This window comes from Chionomys nivalis, chromosome 4 (genome assembly GCF_950005125.1).
Source record: "Chionomys nivalis chromosome 4, mChiNiv1.1, whole genome shotgun sequence".
NCBI classification, from domain to species: Eukaryota; Metazoa; Chordata; class Mammalia; order Rodentia; family Cricetidae; genus Chionomys; species Chionomys nivalis.
The window spans coordinates 45,147,881-45,170,673 of NC_080089.1; the positions used below are offsets into that span (position 1 = coordinate 45,147,881).

Consider the following 22,793-nt stretch of genomic DNA (forward strand, 5'->3'; position numbering starts at 1 on the left):
AAAGCGCTGAGTTCAAGGCCAGTCTGGTCTGCAGAGCGAGTTCCAAGACAGCAGGACAGCCAAGGGCTACACGGAGAAATTCTGTCTTGAAAAAAAAAAAAGTTTAGTGGGGGAACTGACAATACTAGACAAGGGAAAGAGAACGTCAGGGTGGAGTGGGAAGGGAAGGGCATAGAAAGAGTGAAGGTTTTTTTTGTTTGGTTTTGGTTTTTTGAGACAGAGTTTCACTGTGTTGCTTTGGAGCCTATCCTGGAACTAGCTCTTGTAGACCAGGCTGGCCTCGAGCTCATGGAGATCCACCTGCCTCTGCCTCCCGAGTGCTGGGATTAAAGGCATGCGCCACCACCGCCCAGCAAGAGTCTGAAGACCAGGTTAGCAAATGACTCCTAAACTTCAGAGCGTTAACGTGTGTGCACATGTGTGATGATGTATGTGCATGTGGAAGCTAGAGGAGGACATTGGGTACCCACTGTATCACCTTCTACCTTTCCTCCACATTCTACCTTTCCTCCACATCAGGTAGAGGCAGGCAGGTCACACAGAGAAACCCTGTCTAAGAGCAAAACAACCGAAACGGCTCCACGTGTTGCTGGCCTCTGCTGGCAAAAACCAGAATCTATCAGTGTGAAAATGGATGGGCTCTAGTACTTGCTCAAACTTATCTCTAAAGAAGGCAATAAAACCGAAGGCTGGGCCATGGTGTAGTCTACCTACTTGGGAGGCTGAGGCAGGAGGATAACAAATTCAAGATCAACCCAGACAACTTAGCAAGATCTTGTCTTTACAATTCAGAAAGGGGCGGGGGATTGAGTTCTGCTCTAGAACTTTACCTACCTTGTGCAAGTTCCTGGGTTCAATCCCCAGTGCTAGATGGAAGAAGGAACAGCTGTGGGGGTCAAGTAAAGATTCACAAAACACTTAACCCTCTATAGAAGAAGTACCAGAATCTTTCTAGCTTTTTTTTTTTTTTTTTTTTTTTGCCACACTGACATCAAATCCATGTCATTTTTATTGAGAAGATTTTATACCATTTTCTTGAGACAATACCAAACATGTAAAGATTTGATGAAACCTATTCATTTTTCATAGTCACAATATTGGGAGTGGGATTTGTTTGACTCCCTCTAAATGGTATTTGGAAGCCTGTTCCAGCATAGTGTCCACCAAAAAAAATTTATACCAATAAAAATAGCGGGAATAAACTAATTGTGCTGGACACTTCTAAGCGTTTGGCACAGCATCCATTATTAAAATGCTGTTCAATAACTTGCCCCCAGTTATGATCGGGCCCCATATTCAAACAGGTGCTCTGTCTGATCTGAGTTTTCATCAGGGCAGGATCTAGTTAATCGGCCTGTGGCCTCTGGCTGGGACCATGCTGGCTGAGGGTGTTGAGCGTACGCGTCCTAACAGGAAAGCAAAACCAGCCTCTTACATACACACCCACCCAGGCACCCACCCACACCCTGCAAAGGAGTCTTTACACCCATCAGTCTCACGCTTAGGGCTTCCGCTCCTGGCTCCACCCCCATCCGTTTCCAGTAGAAGTTTGTCCCCCGCGCCGAGCCGTTGCTCCGCCCTCGCCGCTGCCATGGCGGCAGCTCCGCCGGTCTCCAAGGCTGAGTATCTGAAGCGTTACTTGTCTGGTGCCGATGCCGGCCTGGAAGGAGGTTCAGAGTCCGTTCGGAAGAGGCGCAAAAAACGACCGAAGCCGGGAGGCGCCGCTGGCAAGGGGTAAGTGGACTTGGGGGGACGTCGCGCTGCCCCGTTGCGCCTCGGCCGCAGCTCTTCCTCCTCCCCGCCCGCGCGGCGCTCCGAGCGCTGCCGACCCCGGCCGGAGCCCAGGCCCCGCTCCACTGCTCCGGGACGAGCTTGTCCGCCACCGCTGGCAGCTCAGGCCTCATCCTCTGAGCAGCGCCTTCTATGTGTTAAGGCTAGCTGGAACTTTCCTCACTGTTTTCCCGCCTTTGTAACCTTGCATTGTCCGTCGAACAGATTGGAAAGTCTTGCCCCAGAATAGTGGAACTCATTCAAAGCCCCAGGGCTTGCTTTTTTTTTTTTAAATTTTATTTTAGGGTCTAAAAATTGTTTCTGGGGGCTTCAAAGTATCAGGAATTGATCTGGAATCAAAGATCCAAGTCCTGTTACTCTTATCTACTAACAGTATCAATTAACATGGGTGCAGTTCATCTCATGTGTCTGGCCTCTTTCCACAAACTTCGACTGTATAACTTTCAGAACCTTGGGATGATGAAGTAGACACTGTTTTAAGTAATTTACTTTCCAGATTCGAAAGTGAGGTGTGCTGAGGCAGATTTCGGATGAAATACCCTGTAGTGACTTGGCCCCTGGAACCTGGAAAGTTTGGGATAGGAGATCCAACAAAGGAAAATTCCCTATATACTTTAGAGCAGCGGCCCTAAGTTTAGCAGCTTATTAAGAAGGTCGAAACTCCAGAAGCTAATCCCATTCCTTTTTTTTTTTTCCTATTTATTATGTATACAATATTCTGTCAGTGTGCATGTCTGCAGGCCAGAAGAGGGCACCAGACCTCTTTACAGATGGTTGTGAGCCACCATGTAGTTGCCGGGAATTGAACTCAGGACCTTTGGAAGAGCAGGCAATGCTCTTAACCACTGAGCCATCTCTCCAGCCCAGCTAATCCCATTCTTACACCCACCCTGGGTGTGCTACTTGCTAGGAGCTTAGCAGTTTAGAGAAGGTGCTAGATAGAATATAAAGCGTGGCTCATCCCTCCCCTCCATGGGGATAGCATCGTGATCTAACAGTATTATTCCCATATCTCAGCTGAGAAAATTTTGTGGCCCACTGAAGTGGGTAAACTAATTCCTCCTTTGCCCAGACTTATCTTCATTTGGAACTTGAGCCTGGCATCATTTGGAGATGGAATCTTGGCGGTGTTACCAGTTGAGCCTATATCCAGTTAAGGTGGGTGCCAAATTCAGTGGGTTGACATCCTTATAAGAAGAAGCAATGCCATGCAGGGAAAAAAGTTTAAGCTTTGTAACAGTACTAGAGTTTGAATCCCAGCCATGCTATTTATGTTTATAGCCTGGGTGGTCTTGGGCAAGAGAGTTCATCTCTCTGAGACTCTGTGTCCAAAGCTTTAAAGCAGTGACCCTGAACACTACTGTTTATCTAAAATGGCTGTTGTGATTAAAGATGCATCCTGTGTTCCTGGCTTTTCAAATACCTCTTTGCAGCACAGTTCGTCTGTGTGGATCACGTTATTGGCTGCCGTCATCCTTCAGTGGACTGGTTCCTCAAGTCCACAGGTACTTAAATTCCTCCACACGATGATACAGTACTTGCGGGCAAACTATTCATATCCTCTTTAAATCATCTCTGGGTTACTTTCAATACCCACTGCAGCTTAGATGGTGTGCTGGCTGGGTTTGTGCATAGACTAGGGTAGTCAGAGGAAGGAGCCTTAGCAGAGGAAATGCCTCCATGAGATCTGACTGTAAGGTATTTTCTCCTTTAGTGATATATGCTGGAGGGCCCAGCCCATGTGGGTGGTGCCATTCCTGGGCTGGTTATCTGGGTTCTATAAGAAAGCAGGCTGAGCAAGCCATGGGAAGCAGGCCAGTAAGCAGCACTTCTCCTTGGCCTCTGCATCAGCTCCTGCCTCCAGGATCCTGCCGTTTGAGTTCCTGTCCTTGACTTCTTTCAGTGATGAAAAGAAATGTTGAAGTGTAAGCCACATAAATCCTTTCCTTAACTTGCCTTTGATCAAGGTGTTTTGTCACAGCAGCAGGAGCCCTAAGGCAGATGGTATACCAGTACTTGTTACATTGTTTAGGGCATTGTCACCAAAGAAAGTCTGTATCTGTTCAATACATTGGTAATTGTCTCTCTTTCTGTTTGTCTTTCTTTCTTTCTTTCTTTCTTTTTTCCTTCTTTCTTTCCTTCTTTCTTTTTCTTTTTGTTTTTTTTTTTTGTTTGTTTGTTTGTTTTTCCGAGATAGGGTTTCTCTGTGTAACAGTCCTGGCTGTTCTGGAACTCACTTTGTTGACCAGGCTGGCCTTGACCTCACTGAGATCCTTCTGCCTCTGTCTCTCAAGTGCTGGGATTAAAGGCATGCGCCCCCACTGCCTGGCCTGGTAATTTTCTTTTCTCTGGGTATTTTTAGTCTGTGGTAGGTTGAATATGCAGTTGCAGAACCCATTGATATGGAGGGCTGACTATGTCCTGTGACAGTTGTGTTGAAGAGGCCTTGATGAACAAGACTGACTTAGTCAGCAGGATATGGTGGTAGATACTTAACAATCCCAGCACAGGGGAGGCTGGGGCAGGAGAACAGGGTTTGAACCTAACCACAGGGAGCGTATCCGAGGGGGGGAAGTGAACAAATAAAAGAATGTCCTAGCCTTTGGCTGTTGGAACTTAGAGTTTAAAGGGAATGTGGGCTTTATACAACCAGTGATACAACAAATTGATTTAACTTGTTTGATAAATACATATGAAAACATTCTAAGAGTGTGTAGAGGGATTTACAGCTTGGGAGTAGGAGACAATGAACAAGAAAAATACATCCAAGAAAGCTATTCAGTGTCAGAACCCAAAGAAAATGAGATCCCTGGTTAAGGTAGAGGAGAGTGGGCCTGGCAGAGGGAAGGGACTGCATTTGTAAAACCTGATAGAGTAAGAAATTTGACTCAATCCAAGATGGACAGTGATAGACCAGGAGGTGGCACACACCTTTAATCCCAGCATTTGGGAGACAGAGGCAGGTGGATCTCTGAGTTTGAGGCCAGGTTGGTCTCTAGGGTGAGTTCTGGGACAGCTGGGGCTATAATATACAGAGAAACTCTGTCTCCAAAAACAAACAAAACTAATGATGGACAGTGATGGGGTGATTTGACAGTAACAGTCCATATAGACAAAGACTGAGCCATACTTTTTAAAATTTTTTTTTCCAAGACAGAGTTTCTCTGTGTAGCTTTGGAGCCTGTCCTGACAGAGATCCGCCTGCCTCTGCCTCCCGAGTGCTGGGATTAAAGGTGTGTGCCACCACCGCCCGGCTTGAGCCATACTTTTGAACTTTAAAAGCCAATACGGGGCCAGTGAGATGGCTTAGTGCTTGCCAGCAAACGTGACAACCTGAGTTCAGACACCCTGAACCCACACGGTGGAGGGAGATAACGACTCCTGCAATTGTCCTCTGGCTTCCATATGCGTGCTGTGGTACATGAATATACGGTCATATATACACACACGATAAATAAATGTGAAAAAACCAATGGCTAGTGTACATAAGCCTGTGTCCCAGAAAGAGTGCCTTTTTGAGCCTTTTATTGTTCCCATCTAGAATGCGGATTGTTGATGACGATGTGGGCTGGGCAGCTATCTCTGCCACTAAACCGGAAAAGGAGGAGGAAGAGGATGGAGATTTGCCTGTGGTATGTATCTTGGAGTCTTGTTGGAACTTTGAAATGATTCAGGTGTCTCATCCTTGACTCCCCATTGTGGCTAAAGCTGAGCAAGGGAAGAGGTGACACGAAGAGCTGTCTGGTGCTGTTTTGTCTATGATGCTCGTACAAATGATCCCAAAGTAGTGATTTGACTGTGTGCTGGTGTGGATGTGATGAATTTTCAGCAGAAGGTTTTGAATTTTGATCTTCCAGCCTAGCACTGTTCGGGAATGATAGATGACCAGAGGGAGACACAAGCAGTTCTCTGCATGCAGGGATGACTTAGGTAGACTTAGTTTATTGAGTACCAACCGTGTACCAGGCACTGCCGAGCGAACACAAAGGATCTCATTCAGTCTTCAGAGCAGTCCTTTGAGTCCTGCTTCTAGAAATAAGGGCATTGAGCTCAGTGATGGAGCTCACACCTTTCATCCCAGCACTCAGGAGGCAGTGGCAGGCGGATCTCTGTGAGTTGGAGGCCAGCCTGGTCTCCAGGACCGCTCAGGGATAGAGCTCAGAGTAGATTATATGAGGAGTGATGGTGGGACTTGGGGAGCAGAAGTAGTACAGAGGAATGATGGCCTGCGTTTGAATTCCGTTTTTACGGTTGGCTAGCCTAGGGCCATTTACCTTCTCTGGGGCACAGTTTGCTGGTCGGTGGCCTCGGCTCTTTCTTGGCAGGATTATGGTAAAGAACTGAATAGGAGAATCATGCTTGCACAGCTGCTCTGTATAGCTGCAGCCACGCTGAAGGTCTTATTCGGAAAGGGATTAGAGGTCAGAGTTAGGACGGAGGAAAAGAAGTTCTCTGAGGGAAGATATGGGTTCAGTAAAGCCAAGAATGTTCTTTTGCTGTTGCAGAATACAGGGACTGACTTGAAAGGTGAGTTCTGCATCGGGGAGGATTCTATGAGTGGTCACTTATCATTGATGAGGAAGATTGGAGGCTGTCTCTGAACGTTGTGTAATTTGGTGTGTGGCCAGTAGTTCCCTTTAGTTGGATTCAAGACCTGCCGTTGTGACAGACACAGGAAAGGCTTCGTAAGGGCCGGATCTTTGATTAGCGGTAGGCAGGTTCGGAAGGCCGTGTTCTCGCTGCGTGTGGAAGCTAAAAATGTGGAAGGAGTGAGCTTTTCACTCATACATGGCCGTGTGCCAGCATGGTTACTAAGAAGGATTGTATGATTTTATCTCTGGAGGGAGAGTGACTGGTCAGAGGAAGGCCTGCAGTCACTAGAGTGACAGTGTTCATGGGCCAAGAGAAACAGCACTGCTACATGTTTCCTGATGCCACAAGGGTAAGTGGGCCCTGTGTGTGTTAGGAGGTTCTTGTGACGAGTGCTCCTTGGCCGGATTGTGCAGTCTCTTACTGCAGTGTCCCATTCCTGCAGGTGGCTGAGTTTGTGGATGAGCGTCCAGAAGAGGTGAAGCAGATGGAGGCCTTCCGCTCCAGTGCCAAATGGAAGCTCCTGGGAGGTGAGAGTCAGCAGCAGATACTCCAAATGTCTGCTCTATAGGGCAGGTCCCTGTAAACCTTCTTGCTTTAGAGCAGTGGTTCTCAACCCCTTTGGGGGTTGCCTATCAGATATTATATCATATTACTTCTATATTATTTCGTATTACAAATTACATTATAAATATTTATTTTACAAATCATAGCAGTAACAAAATGACAGGAAGTAGCAGTGAAATAATGTTATGGTCGGGGTCACCACAACATGAGGAACTGTGTTAAAGGTCACAGCATTAGGAAGTTGAGAAGCGCTGCTCTAGAGGAATGCGTTGCTTGTTTCATTGTGTCAGTGATTATGACAATTATGGGGAAAAGGTGTCAGGACTTCTGGAGGAGGACACGGGCCATTAGAGACTGACTTGTTAGACCATGACTGTTTAGAAGTCTTTTAGCCCCGTTCCTCCCTGGTCCACAAGAGGAAGCAGCTGGTAATAGCAGGACTTTGGAAGGACCATATGAGTAACAGGAAGAGCATGGAGGCCCAGGCTTCCCAGGCTTGTGAGAGTTAAGAAATCTGTATAAAGCATTGCTGCACAGTAGATAACAGTTAATGTTTGATTTTTTTCTTTTTCTTTTTTTCCTGATTTCCCCTCTTAAAAGGGGAGCATAGTGGCATGGACTAAATACTTAGTACATTTCATTTGATGTGTACAAGTTTAGTCACTGTGCCTTTAAAAAGGAGTAAGTAAGCCTGTAACTGATCTAGACTGCATAGCAGCAGGAATCACTGGGAGAACTGGATTGGGAGTGAAATGACTGGGATGGGGACGTGTCTCCTCTGAGTAATGGTGGCCTTAGGGGATCCCCAGAACCTCTGTTTTCATGTCTGTTAGACACGATCACCTGCCCTGCTTACTATAGGAGTACTATGAATGAACGTGCTTTAAGTGCTTTGCACACTGGGGTCTTGGGAGGAAGTGAGAGGAGTTACTCTTTAGGTTGTCTGTGAGTGCTGCTTTGCTGCCCCTAAGCACAGGAGCCAGGTAGACCTTATGGGCTTTTCCAGTAGTTCAGAGATAGGTGTTCCTGGGCCATGTTTTTAAACTGTGTGAGATGTGCACAGCGCTCTGTGGGGAATCTGACTGTTTGCTTTTGTATTTAGACCACAGTGAAGATGGGCATTTCCGTCATGATGAGCAAGATCCATCTTCTCCTAGGAGGGTTCGTCATGACACCCCAGATCCATCTCCTAGGAGGGCCCGTCATGACACCCCAGATCCATCTCCTCCCAGGAAGACCCATCATGATACACCAGATCCATCTCCTCCTAGGAGGGTTCGTCATGACACCCCGGATCCATCTTCTCCCAGGAGGGCCCGTCATGATACCCCAGATCCATCTCCCCCAAGGAGATCCCGTCATGATACCCCAGATCCATCTCCCCCAAGGAGATCCCGTCATGATACCCCAGATCCTTCTCCCCCAAGAAGATCCCGTCATGACACAGACACATCTCCTCCTAGAAGGGTCCGCCATGACTCAGACACTTCTCCCCCCAGGAAGTCTCATCGTAATTCTTCAGGTGTATCTCCTAGAAGAGGCCATCCTGGTTCCTCGGGTGTCTCTCCCCCCAGAAGGGCCCATAACCACTCCCCTGACACAGCCACACATAGGAGGACTTTTGACACTTCAGACCCACAGCCTCTCAGGAGGGCCCGTCATGACTCCCCTGGTTTGGAACTGTCCAAAACCAAAAGTAGTAAAGCTGCGGAAAGATCCTCTAGCAAGACCGTACACCAGAGGGGGCTGGGACCCTCTTACTCATCACTCTCCAAGTATGGGCAGGACTCTGACCTTTCTCCACGGAAACGGCAAGCAAAGGCTCATGTTGGAGCTAAGAAGCAGCTTGATCCTAAAGGTGAGCATATGGCTGTTTGAAAGAGGAACTTGATCTTGTGAGTATGAGAGTGAGTTTCCTTGGAAACATTTTGAAACATGAGAGACTAGGCGTAGAGTTAAAAACTCCCAGGGGTAGGGAGGAAAGTTCTTATGTGCTCTTGCTCACCCTTGTACCCCATAAAAAGGCACTGATGGGGCAGGCGAGGTGGCTTTGTGGGTAAAAGAATTTTCTGTACCAGTGCAGTGAAAGGAGAAGACCGACTCTGAATGCTGTCCTCTGTCCTCCACATGTGGGCGCCTGCACTCACGCACACATACAGTAATAATGTATGCAAATGAAGCTGTGAATAGAATGCACAGGAAGGTTTTCACCAACTGTCATTCAGACGCCGTTATTGTTAGTGTTGTAGCCAGGGCCTTGGGTGCTTTCTGGCATGCATGAGCCTGGCTGTGCAGAGTGTACCTGCTGTGTGTGATCTTGCATGAGCCTGGCTGTGCAGAGTGTACCTGCTGTGTGTGATCATGCATGAGCCTGGCTGTGCAGATTTACCTGCTGTGTGTGATCATGCATGAGCCTGGCTGTGCAGAGTTTACCTGCTGTGTGTGATCTTGCATGAGCCTGGCTGTGCAGAGCATACCTGCTGTGTGTGATCTTGCTTGCTCTCTCCACTCAACAAAGTTTCTCTGGTTTGTAGGTATTGTTATGTTACTGTGATTTTCTTTCTTTTTTTATTTTTAACCTTTTTATGTTATATAAATTGACTCAGCCATTTTTCTGAGATTGCATGCTTTGGTTATTTCTAGCTTTGCTCTTAGGATAGTTGACAGTCATCCTGTACATATACTGTTGGAACAACTATGGATTGTTTCTTATCTTAGATCTCTTGGGGATTTAAGTGACAGGTTCCTAGAAAGCTGAGCAGTTGTTTGCTAGGTCAGAATGTGTGACCCTTGCTACAACCTGGTACCCACTACAGGAGGTAAACAGTGACACTGTCATCGAGAGCAGACCTATGCATTTGTTCTAGCAACTGTTTTGATTCTAAAGTTAAATTACTTTTGTTGTAGAAGGAGTGGGCTGTGTCCTGCTGCTCAGTCGGTAGAGCATGAGACTCTTAATCTCAGGGTCGTGGGTTTGAGCCCCATGTTGGGCGCCGAACTGTTGTAGAAGGGGCGGGCTGTGTCCCGCTGCCTGGCTAGCTTAACCCCCGAAATAACCACAAAAAAAATTGTATTAATTTAATTACTGTCTGGCCCATTATATCTGGCCTCTTCTTGGCCAACTCTCACATCCTGATCTAACCCATTTCCGTTAATCTGTGTATCACCACAAGGTCATGGCTTACTGGGAAAGATTCAGAGTCTCTGACCTGGCGACTTCATGGCGGCTCTCCCTGTCTGCCTTCCTCCTCCCAGCCTTCTGTTCTGTTTATTCCGCCTGCCTAGATGCTGCCCTATCAAAAGCCCAAGGCAGTTTCTTTATTCAACCAATGAAAGCAACACATAAATTACTTTATTATTCTTGAGTTTGAGGATATCAGCACATACTCCAGGCCTTCCTGACTCTGCCATACTACGAGGGCTGACTCCAAACTTGTCTGTTGATTCTGGACAGAGTGGCAGTGGTAGACCAAAGTATAGATGAATATCTGAAATTTCACATACTTTTCAAAGTCCCTAGACACTGGTGGCCAGGACACAGAGCCCCTGACTTTGTTCTCCGTGTCTCCTGTGCTTGTTTATTTTTGTTATAAGATGGCCGAGAGCCGGGTGATGGTGGCGCATGCCTTTAATCCCAGCACTCGGGAGGCAGAGGCAGGCAGATCTCTGTGAGTTCGAGACCAGCCTGGTCTACAGAGCTAGGTCCAGGACAGACTCCAAAAAAACCACAGAGAAACCCTGTCTCGAAAAACCAAAAAAAAAAAAAAAAAAAAGATGGCCGAGTACCCCAGTGTGGTAAGGTTTTGTTTTTGGGTTTTTTTTTTTTTGAGACAGAGTTTCTCTGTAGCTTTGGAGCCTGTCCTGGAACTTGCTCTTGTAGACCAGGCTGGCCTCAAGCTCACAGAGATCTGCCTGCCTCTGCCTCCCAAGTACTGGGATTAAAGGCGTGTGCCACCACCACCTGGTACATGGTAACTTCTTACAAATATTCTTCCAAGGAGGTTAATTTATCCTCCTTTTTTCTACCTGTGCTGGGACCAAAACCAGGGCCCTACATACTTGGTTCACTTTACCTCTGAACCATCCCATTTTTTAATCCTTAGGTTCTCTTAACCCAGAGATTTCATACACGCTCTTCACCTAGGAAACAGAGGAGTCACACTTTGACTGCCTTTCTACCTAGGTGTCTGCCAAAAATCCTCTGATTCAGACCTTTCTCCTCCACGGCAAAAACAAAATCCAGGACACCAGGATTCTGACTCAGATCTGTCACCGCCACGGAATAGACAGAGACGCCGGAGCTCTGACTCTGACCTCTCTCCACCCCGGAGAAGACAGAGGACCAAATCTTCTGATTCTGATCTCTCTCCTCCTCGAAGGAGTCCCCGTCCCGGGAAGAAGGTAGGGATTTCCAGGACTTGTGTCTTTATCAGACACATCTCTCCTCCCATCTATCTTTACAGACACCAAAAACATTGCAGCCAGAGAGTCAAGATTCAGTTCAGTAAGTGTGAGTTAAATGCACTTCTGGAACTTCTCTCTGAAGGCAGCATGGCTCTGACTCATTTGAGCTGTACTTGTAAGCAGAGGCTTGGGGATGCCTTATTCAGATGTTTGAAGGTTTGAAGGCTTTGCAGATACTGCACAAAATGATGCTCAGAGTATCTTGGATTATGGACTGCTGCGTATTTCCAGTTTTGGATCAGGAGTGCCCAGCTTATACCTTGTAATGCCACAAGTTTCAGTATTTCCAGAAACCTCTGTGGTTTTTTTTTTTGTTTTGTTTTTGTTTTTTTTTTTTTGAGAGTACTCCAGGGTTGCCTTGAACTTCAGACCCACCTGCATCCTCCCACCTGATAGGATGATCAGGCCACCGCCTGTTTTCTTAATAATAAGACGAGGCATACAGCTTGCAGAGTGCAGTTGAAAGCACAGAACCCCAGGAAACCAATCATAGCTTTAAATCCTTCTTCTGCTTCTTAGTATCTGTGAGATTGGGCAAGAAACTTGATTCCTTTAATCCTCAGCTTCCTTTCTGAAACATGCATAGGTGAGTTCAAGGCCAGCCTGTCCTGTATGGGACCCTATCTTAAAAAGAGAAAGAAAGCTTGCGTGTTCTTAGCCTCTTCTTCTATGTGCTGTGTGTTTTTCTTTCTGTTTACTTTAAAATTTAATAGTATAAAGTGTTTCATGAGATTAGAAATTCCTCCCTATGGTGTGAGCCTGTGGTCAATAATGAGAATATGAAACTAGAGGTTTTGGTTTGTCTATTACTGATGATCAGACATACAAGCAACTAGCTGCCTCACGGTGTTGACTGTTGCCTCTTCTCTTGCACAGACTGCACACATGTATTCCTCTTCTCTTGCACAGACTGCACACATGTATTCCTCTTCTCTTGCACAGACTGCACACATGTATTCCTGTTTCCTTTCACAGACTGCACGTATGTATTCTGGAGCAAAAACTGGGTTGGTGACTGATGTTCAGCGGGAGCAGCAGGATCTCAAGAAACAGGACCAAGACACCACAGCCCTTGGAGGTACAAACGAGAGTATTCAGGGGCCACTTCCAGCTCGTGTAGCTCTCTGTCTTTTCTGTTTTTAAGTGTGGCTTATTGTATTTGCTAGTTGAAACTTTTCATTGCTTCCATGTGTCTACTCGGGCTTTTGTCAGCACTTCGACCTCAGTAATCCAAGTGCTCTTTCCCCGTGCTTCTTTCTCCTGTGTTGATAGGAGCCACTGTGGCCTGACTGCAGAGTTCTTACCAGCATGAAGATCCCAAGCAGCTGGTCTTGAGTGCTAGAATGTTATTTGATTGTGATGCTTGGTGTTTATCTTCAAAAATGTGATTTCCCATCATAGCTCAGTTTGAATTCGCTGAAACGGTGTTTCGAGACAAGTCTGGTCGTAAGAGGAATTTGAAGCTGGAACGCCTGGAGCAGAGGAGAAAAGCAGAGAAGGACTCAGAGCGAGATGAGCTTTATGCCCAGTGGGGCAAAGGGTAAGAGCACCTCTGAGCACAAAGCTGATCTGGGGATGAGCCTCAGGTGCTGAGTCTCTGAGAGATGGTAGGCTCCTACCTCCAGCTGGGATTCTGAGCTTTTACACTATTAGCCTCTGCTGCTACAAAGAGGAAATTCTGCAGAGTAGCATTGCAGTCCTTCAATGTAGGAGGAAATGGTTACCCAGGATGCTTCTTTTTTTGCCCAGGCTTGCCCAGAGCCGGCAGCAGCAGCAGAATGTAGAAGATGCAATGAAGGAGATGCAGAAGCCTCTGGCCCGCTATATCGATGATGAAGATCTGGATCGGATGCTGAGAGAACAAGAGAGAGAGGGGGACCCGATGGCCAACTTCATTAAGAAGAATAAGGCTAAGGAGAACAAGCACAAGAAAGGTGAGACTGGGAGTTGCCAGTGCTGGAGGTGGGTTAAGAGGGCATGGACACAGCTGGAATGCCTGTTGGAAGCTTGGGTTCTCTCATGAAGAATTCTCCCATTGCCATCCAGTTCTGAATCAAATTATGACAGTAGCTAATTTCTTTTTTCTCATTTTTGTCTTTAGTGAGGCCTCGCTATAATGGTCCTGCACCTCCTCCCAATAGATTCAATATCTGGCCTGGATACCGCTGGGATGGAGTGGACAGGTAGATGTGTTTTCTGTTTTTCTTCTCTCTTCTGCCTGGCTCTTTTTTTTTTCTTCCTTTGACACAAGGTTTCTCTGTGTAATGTTGGCTGTCCTGAAACTTGCTCTGTATACCAGGCTGGCCTTGAACTCACAGAAATACAGCTGCCTCTGCCTTCCAAGTGCTGGGATTAAAGGTATGCACCACCACCATCCAGCCTTCTTTTGCCTGCCTTAACCTTTCTTCTCTGTTTTTCTTTTTTCGTTTTGTTTTTGAGACAGTGTCTCACTACATAGCCCAGCTGATCTCAGCTTATGCACTACCTCCTGAGTACTGAGAATGCAGGCATGGGAACCACAGCTGGCTTTGTGCCATCTTAGATCCATCTATGCTTGTCACCACTCTCTCTTGCTTTGTGTGCGTCAGTTCTAAGGTTTGGGGTATTTCTATTCCTTTCCATGTCCTTTCAAAAGCTTGGGACAGATAACCGAAGCAGCTCTGACAGGACACACTTTGTTTCAAACATTGGCCAGAGGATGGGCAAGGCTTGTGTGCTGCATCCTTCTCTGTGTTGTGTCCTTTACCAGGAATTCTCTTCGCTGTCCTAGGAGGAAGTCCAAGGTAATGTCTGAGCCCTGCCACCTCACGTATTTACTTACTAGTGCCTCACTTGAGTACTCAAGAGGCTTCCTGACTGCCAGGACAGCTCCTGCCTGCTGCCAGTCACAGGTCCCATCTCAGTGCCCTCACGGGACATTAGCATTTAGTATGATGATTCTCAGAGTTGTAAATCTCAGGACCCTGTTATACTCTGTGCTAGTGAGATGGCTCTGTGGGTGAAGGCACTTGATGCCAAGCCTAATGATGTGAGTTCAAGTCTTGGGACCCACGTGATAGGAGAGCACCGTCTCTTGAAAATTGTTCCTTCCTCCACACACTCACTTAGTGTGTGTGTGCCCATATGAACAAGTATATAATTTTGAAAGAAACTATTGAAGATCCCCAAAAGCTTTTTATGTTGATTATATATTTATAGTCACTATATTAAAAATTTAAGTATATATTTAAAAGCATTTATTTACTATGTAAAATAATGAAGCTCCTATATGCTAATATAATTACTATTACATTTAATGGAAAATAATTATTTTCCAACAAACCAAAAGGACAGAATTGATTTAACTTTTTGCATATGTAATGAATGTCTAGCTTATAGTAGAGAGCTAGATTCGGGATTTGTCTATTGTGACGTGTTTAGATGAAGTGCAGGAGGGAAGTACGGTCTGTCATGTCACCAGCAGAAAAGGGAGGTATAAAGCAAAGAACAAAACCTAGCACCTTACACTTTTATGTGGGTCTGAAACATGCAAAGAGCTTTTGATAGTTTTGCATTAAAATTTATGGTCATTGTGGCTTTTTTCTTTTTTTTTTTGAGATAGGCTCTCTCTGTGTAGAGAGAATTTTCTTATTATAGACCAGGTTGGTCTTGAACTCATAGACATCTACCTGCCAAGTTCTGGGATTAAAGGCATGTGCCACCATTGCTTGCATACACAATTTATAGTCTCTTTCTGCCCCCCTCTTTTAAGTTTATTTTTGTATGTGGTTGTTTGCCTGCCTTTATGTCTATGCGGGAAGAATGCTGGGGCAGCCAGAAGAGGGCGTCCCCTGAGACGAAATTAGAATACGGTGCTGGGACTCAAACGCAGGTCCTCTGGAAGAGCAGCCAGTTAGTCATCTTAATCCCTGAGCCATCTCTCCAGCCCATGGACGTTTTATGCTTTGCATCTTTTGCCCATGCATGGTATTATTGCATGTATTGGTCGTGTGTGACATGTAGATCTGCTGAGTTTTCAGACTTGCAAATGGTGATGTTTCACTGTGCACTGTCAGAAAATCGCTTGGTATACTGAGAAGTTTCTCTGAAATGCACAATGGATTGGTCCAGGATATTTCATATTCTTTTGAGTCTCCCTTGTGACTGTTGCACTTGACATACGTTCTGCAGTTACTTGGGAAGATGGCACTTTATAAAATCTGTTAAGCTAAGGTGGCATTGGAGTTTCCAAAACCTGTGGTCTAATGTCTTAGTTGTTTTCTGTCAGTTGCTATCAGTTGTGTTTTGTTTCAGCTGGTTTGCTTCCAGAATTCCCATTTGATGGCTTGCATATCTCTGCCGAGATTTCCCATCTGCTTACCAGCGTTCTCTTTTTGGAAAATATATATAAATGGTGTTTTGAGTCCTTTCTGCTGATTGCAACCTTCAATTCACAGGATTGGTTTCTGTTGACAGCCTATCACTCTCTTCCTCCCCAATCTCTCCCCTCTGTTTTGGGGATAGGACCCCACTCTGTGGGCTAGTCTGGTTTAGAATTGACTATGTAGCCCAGGCTTGCCCTGAGCTCAAGGGTCCTCCTGCCATAGCCTCTTGAATGTTGAAATTACATGCTGGTAACACCGTAACTGGCTAACACTTTCACTGTAGGATATCCTGTGTGCATGCATAGTGATTCTCCAAAGCTTGCTGTGAAGTTTGGGGTAGATAATTAGGTCAATCCCCTTTGCAGTGTCTCCCTCTCAGGATTTAATTTTGTAGCATCTCTTCCCACTGCCACTAACACCTCAAGCTAGTCAGGCCATGGTTCTGCCTGTGGCCTACTTTTGCTGTGTAGATTGAGAAGTTGCCCTCTGGCAGAACGACTCCCATTGGATTTTTTTCTTGCTTTAGTACTCACCCAGGCCTTCAATCGCAACTTATTTTGTGCAGGTTTTATAATTGCTGTTTGAGGGTTGGAATCTACTTCCCACCTTATTCTGGCCTAAGGCGTTGTCTTCTGTCCCTCAGGCTGTTTCTGGAATCTAAGACTCCAGTTCTTGTGGGTAGAAAGCCATAGAGAGGCTGTGGTTGCTGGCTAGCTGGCTGCTGTGCTTTTCTGGTCACCCTACAGTTCATTTGGCAGGAGGGTGGGTGTTCCTGAAGTCTTACTTGCTTCATACGCAGAGGTGGCTCTTGTTGCAGCTGCTGGCCGTTGCTGCTGTTCATTTCTCTGGCTTTCTTTGCACACCAGACTTAGAACTCTACAGACCTAGTTTTGTTGTTTGTTTGTTTTTGATTTTTTGAGACACGGTTTCTTGGTATAGCAGCCCCGGCTGTTCTAGAACTCACTTTGTAGACCAGGTTGACCTTGAAACTCAAAGAGATCTGCCTGCCTTTGCCTCCTGAGTGCTGGAATTAAAGGTGTGTGCCACCATGCCTGACTAATCTAGTTTTTTTTAATTATTATTCATTTAATCTTCTTTTCTGAGTATGTTTTTCAGTCATTTTCTCTCCCAGAGTTCTCGTGTGTGTGTGTGTGAAGTATGTGTATTTTTTGTATGTGTACAAATGTTTCGTCTCATAGGAAAAATAAATAAGAAAGGGGTGACAGTGCAGAGAAAGAAGGGTGGGGAGGGAATTTGAGATTTGTGGTCCACTCACGGTTTACTTAAACCTCACCCCTGAATTGGCTTCCATAATGACCTGTTCTTGGTTCCTTGTCATGTCTTGACCCCATTTTGAATGACCCTTTCTCTGTTAGTCTCTGGGGTTTCTCAGTTCTCCATCAGTAGCCCCTCACTGTTCTTCAGGCTGCCTCCAGCCGCTATCTGTCTGTCTGTCCATGCTTCCAGATCTGTAGTCTGACGCAGACTAGTGTGTTCATCAGCATGGTGGAGTCTTCTGTCCATGCATGTTTGGGGTGCCTCAGATGCAGCTCACACGTACAGAGCATACTCCTCTACGCTTGCTTCCCTCCTGTGCTAGTTAGCCTGTGAGATGGCATCCCCATTTATCTGGTCTTATGGTGACTAACTGGTGAGGCCCACTGACCTCCTCCTTTGACTGTGACTAGTCAGCCAAAATCCTGCTGATTTTGCCTCTCATGTCCCTGTTGCCATCCTTGGTATCACTACCTTCCTCTGTTGCCCAGGCGGCTATAGTAATTCTCTTGTCACACATCTCCAGAGTGCTGTCTTTAAAATGCAATTTTAACTCAACTTTCCCCAATGAAATGTTTTTTGTTTGTTTTTGTTTTGTTTTGTTTTTTTAGATAGGGTTTTTCTGTGTAACAGCTCTGGCTCTCCTGGAACTAGCTCTTGTAGACCAGGCTGGCCTCAAACTCACAGAGATCTGCCTGCCTCTGCCAGATTTTTTGTTTGTTTGTTTGTTTGTTCCCCCCCCCCCCCCCGTGTCCTATGCTCATGGGGATTTGGCGTCCAGTGTTGACTCATGGCCACTCCCTTTGTCACACTCTAGGCTCTGGCCACACTAGTGAGCACTGCCCAGGCCAAGGGTCTTGTTCCTATGCCTGTGCATCTGTTGCTTTCAGACTGAGGTTTGGGGCCATTCCCACAAGGTGGCTTGCTCAGTCCTTCCTGATCCTTTTACTACCCTCCCCCATCTGTCTGTGCCACTTGTCTGAGTTTGTCAGAACGGGTGCTGTGTCACTCAGCCGCATCCATAGCACTTAATTTCCAGTGAGAACTCAGTCATGCTTAAGTAATGGAGCTTGTGGACCAGCAGTCGAGAGAGTTGAGTCTTTGTTTTTGTGCTGTGTGTTGAGTTCAGCTGCCTGGTGCACGCTAGGCAGGGGCTCTATCTCTACTACTGAGTTACATCCCCAGCCTTCATTTTACTGGTTTTTGTTTTTTTCCTGAGACAGCCCTGGATGTCCTGGAACTCACTCTTATAGACCAGGCTGGCCTCAGTCTCATAGAGATCTGCCTACCTCCGCCTTCTGAGTGCTGGGGTTAAAGGTGTTCACCTTCATGCCTAGCTATTTTACTTTTTTTTTTTTTTTTTTTGAGACAGGGCTTCAAGAAGTTGTTAGGCTGACCTTGGGCTAACTCTGTAACCCAAGCAGGACTTGAACTTGTGATTTTCCTTCTCAGTCTTTGGCGTATCTGAGATTTCAGGCCTAACTGTATCGAGCCTTTGTAGGGAATAGTGAAGGTTTGAAATAATTCTTTAAGTGTGGCGATAGGTAGTGAAGGTTTGAAATAATTCTTTAAGTGTGGCGATAGGTCTGAACAGGGACTGAGAAATGCTTAATTTGCATGTTTTGTTGCTTTGATGTTATTGCATATGTTTTAGATGTATTCCCTTGAGTAACTTCCCTGTCCACTTTAAAATAAACATTCCGGGTTCTTGCTGACTAAAACTTCTCTTTTGATTGCAGATCCAACGGCTTCGAACAGAAGCGCTTTGCCAGGCTCGCCAGCAAGAAGGCTGTGGAGGAGCTTGCCTACAAGTGGAGTGTGGAGGACATGTAGCTTCTCCGAGGCTGTGTGGTACTGTGGTGGTGGTGGCACAGGACAGCCCGACATCGTCTTGCAACTCGTGGTCAGTTCTGACCTTTGGACTAGGCACCTACCCTTGGCTGTGTCCATGCTGTCTGACTGGCTTTGGCAGGACACAGTGACTTCTCTATCCCAGGGCTTGTTCTTTGCCGGTGTTTTTCTTATTTTTAAAAATAAACACATATTTATTTTTTGTAATCATTTCCTAACTGGGTATTCTGCTTGGGGAAGAATTCCAGCTAGTATTGAACTCCCTGGGGTCTTGGGAGTGTTAGTGAAGGGTGTTTCCTTCACCTAGTGAGTGATGTGAGTAAAGCCTGCAGGCGTGGCAGTCGTTCTTCTGTGCAAATCAGAATTTAGTGTTAAAACAGGTTCAGGAATCCTGGAACCTGGTGTGTGATGGGGTAGTGGGTGCTACATGTTAGTGGGAAAGGTGGCTAGTGGGGCTCAGAAAATTATTGTTATTTTTATTATTGTATGAACAGAAGTGAAGTGGGTCCTAAAGCCATTATGGACCCAGATGAAGTTTAGTGCCGTGAAGCTAGAAGATGGCTCATACGAGGGGCCCTGGGCTTGTGACCCCAACAGCGAGCAATAAAATCTGGTAGAAGCAAGCGATGGGTTGCACCCCATGTGAAGACAGTTCAAACCACAAGCTGTGATTGCTTTGACTACTGCATAATGCAGGGTTCTCCCTTCAACAAAGCAGGTCATGTCAGAGCTAAAGATGCCTACAGATGCCGAGAAAGCACTGGCAGTCTAAAACAATGATGAGGGATTGCATACATGAAGGATGGACTGTATGACAGAACTGTACAAATCAGGAAGGAAAAGACAACTGAAAACTGGAAAAAAAAATCGATAAATTGAGATAGCTAGTAAGGATATTGCCTCACTCCCAGTTAACTAAATGTAAATTACACCATTTTCTGTTCTGTAGCTATTAGTGTGGCCACACAGCTCTCGTGGAGAATGAAAACTCAGTATCAGCCGGTGTTGGTTGAGGGCTGTAGATGGGCAGCACATATGGGAAGTAAGACTGGGAAGCAGTGCTATGTGGTCTTGTAAGGCTGGGCAGTGGCGCCATGCTGCTGGAAGCTGACTCTGGCTGTCCTTTGCTAGCAGGTGTGAGCTGCTTAACTTCTCTGTGCTGTAACTTCTGTGAAATAGAGAGGACCGTACCTACCTCATGGGCTTACTGTGCGTTTAAAGCTGCCTGGCATATAGTGAATGCCACAAAATTCTTAGCTGTTAGTATCATTGTTTCCATCAGCATCAAGTTGGTAGCTATCTTCCAGGGTAGCTCTTTTGGTCCCTGCTCTCTGGCATTCAAGCCCTTGGGTAGTCCCCTCCCAGAGTAAGTAGGTCTAGCTTGTGTCCCCAATAGGATGTGTCAGAATCATGTGACTTCTGAAAGTTCATAAAAGACATGGCTGCAGTCCCCTCCAGGATAGCTTGGTGTGAAGAAAGGTGTCCTCCCAGTGGGCACTCCAGCAGCCCTCCAGGGGCCATGTGAAGGCAGAGGCCTTCTCCATACCAGCAGCAAAGGAAGCTGCCTTAGGCGCAGCTCTCATGTATAAGTTGACCCAAGCCTGCAAAAGCAGAGCCACCAGCTCTAGCTCTGGGACTCAAAGAAGCTGTGATGATGTTCAGTGTTTTCTTAAAATCAAAAACCCCTGTAGCCTTATTGAGATAAATTATGTAGCATATGGTCCTTTCAGTGTAGAATCAATGTGTTTTGGTGCTTGGAGCTGTGCAGCCGTCAGAACAATGGTATTGAAGTACTATTATTGTATGGATACTGGAAGCTTGTTTCCGTTCCTGGTCACTCGTCACTCCCCTGACTACCTTTGCCCTGGACAACTCCTGACTGACTTCTCACCTCCCAGGATTTCTACTTTGACATTGTTGTCATGTGAATGCAGCTGTCATCTAACGTGGCCTTTTGTGTCTGGCTACTTCCATGTCACATGTTTCCAAACTCTAGTTGTGTTGCAACATCACCTCTCTTTTTAACTTAATATTTCTGTGTGGTTTTCACACACATTTTAATGACGATTTGATGGTTACAAAATATTTCCACTTTTGATTGTTATAAATATTGCTGCAATGAATAACCAATATACAAGGGTTTTGGTGGGTGATTTTTTTTAGAAATATATGTGTGTATGTATATATATGTACATATATATACACATGTATGTATGTATGATATATATACACAAACACACACATATACAGACTTAGGAGTGCGGTCATTAAGTCATATGGAACTCCATGTTTTAATTTGTTGAGGAATTTCCAGATTTCTTCCCAAGAGTAGATGAGAGTTTTGATTTTTTTTTTTCCTGTATCCTTGTCTGTACATCCTATTTTATTACAGCTATCCTATGGGTGGAAGGTGTAAATCTGTGATTCTGATTTCCATAATGATGTTGAGTGTCTATGTATTTTCTTGTTTATTAAGGGACTTTGCCCATTTTTCATGTATATATAAGGACCCTGTATATGTAGATACACATGTATATCATGTGTATAAATATGTGTGTATGTACTGTCTTAGGATTTCTGTTGCTGGGAAGAAACACTATGACCATGGCTATTCATGTGAAGGAAAACATTTGATTGGGGTAGCTTACAGTTTCAGTGGTTTGTCATCATGGTGGTTGGCAGGCAGACATGGGACTAGAGAAGGAGCTGAGAGTTCTACATCTTGATCCACAGGCAATAGGAAGTAAACTGTGATACTGGTCATAGCTTGAGCATAAGAGACTCAAAGCCCACCCCCACAGTGACACACTTCTTTCAACAAGGTCATACCTACTCTAACAAGGCCACATCTAATAGTGCCACTGCCTTTCTTTGAGGTGGTCTCACTCTATAGCTCTGACTATTCTGGAACTTACTATGTAGACCAAGCTGGTTTTGAACTCACAGAAATACACCTGCCTCTGCCTTCTGAGTACCAGGATTAGCAGCCTGTGCCACCACACTTGACTTGTATATACTTTTCATATATAGAATTATTTCTGGAGTGTTGAAAGTGTGGCTCAGTGGTAGACTCAGCTTGTGCCATGTGTAAACCCTGGATTCAATACCCCAAACTAGAATAATAAAGTAGATTTTGTATTTGGTAACTAGTCCCTCACCTTTACATGATTCTCATCTGTGAGTTATTGTTAGAAGATGCTTCAGTGCCTGAAATAGGTTCCTGAAATAGGTAATTTGCATGAGGGGGCAAACATTAATTTGCTATACAGAACTAGATATGTAAGCAGAACGTGGTGGCCTGTGACTATAATGCTAACACTTGTGAGATGGATGGAGGAAGACCAGGATCAGAGGCTAGGCTGGACCATGGGAGACCCTCTTTCAAAAACAAGCTAACATGCACACGAGAGTAGTTTCACTGGCTATGTCCTTCAGAGGAACATGTATGAACTAGTTACATATAAGAATATCTATAGTTTGGAATCACTGTGTAGCAGAAATCAAGAAGTAAATTAATATAGGTACCTATTGCTATGGAAATTGATAGTTAAAAATTCTTAGGCTGGAATACCGGTTTTTGTTATTGAGTTGGTCCGGTGGGTAAAAGTCCTTACTATAAAGCCTGACAGCCTGAGTTTGTTCTCTGAGACCCACATGGTGGAAAGACCCTCCATACTCTCACATGCATACCTGCTCACAAACACAAAAAGCGTAATTTTAAAAAGAACATCAAAGGCAGCCTGGGGTGGCCAGAAGTGCCCACCCACTCACCTGTGACACGTGCCACTAGAAGGACCAAATATGTGATAGATGAGAGAGATAGAGCACACAGTGGAGAGATGGGAGAGAAAAAGAGCAGTTGATTCGCCGTGGAGAGAGGTGGAGCTGGAA

The 22,793-nt window shown here is 45.5% G+C and overlaps 1 protein-coding gene across 2 annotated transcripts; it reads left to right on the forward strand.

The window, feature by feature from the left end:
- Positions 1 to 1,587: 1,587 nt before the first annotated feature.
- Positions 1,588 to 19,084, forward strand: Bud13 (BUD13 homolog). 2 transcript variants are annotated; one of them, XM_057767698.1, is made up of 10 exons: positions 1,588 to 1,734; positions 5,333 to 5,423; positions 6,827 to 6,911; positions 8,051 to 8,806; positions 11,132 to 11,349; positions 12,388 to 12,490; positions 12,814 to 12,952; positions 13,162 to 13,346; positions 13,514 to 13,595; positions 18,791 to 19,084. In XM_057767698.1, exons 1-10 carry the CDS (start codon positions 1,592 to 1,594, stop codon positions 18,882 to 18,884), a joined length of 1,896 nt encoding a protein of 631 aa, XP_057623681.1. In that variant the 5' UTR covers positions 1,588 to 1,591; the 3' UTR covers positions 18,885 to 19,084. The 2 variants fall into 2 exon arrangements, with proteins under 2 accessions (XP_057623681.1, XP_057623682.1); XM_057767699.1 differs by lacking the exon at positions 1,588 to 1,734 and adding an exon at positions 2,901 to 2,949.
- The last annotated feature ends 3,709 nt before the right edge of the window (positions 19,085 to 22,793 follow it).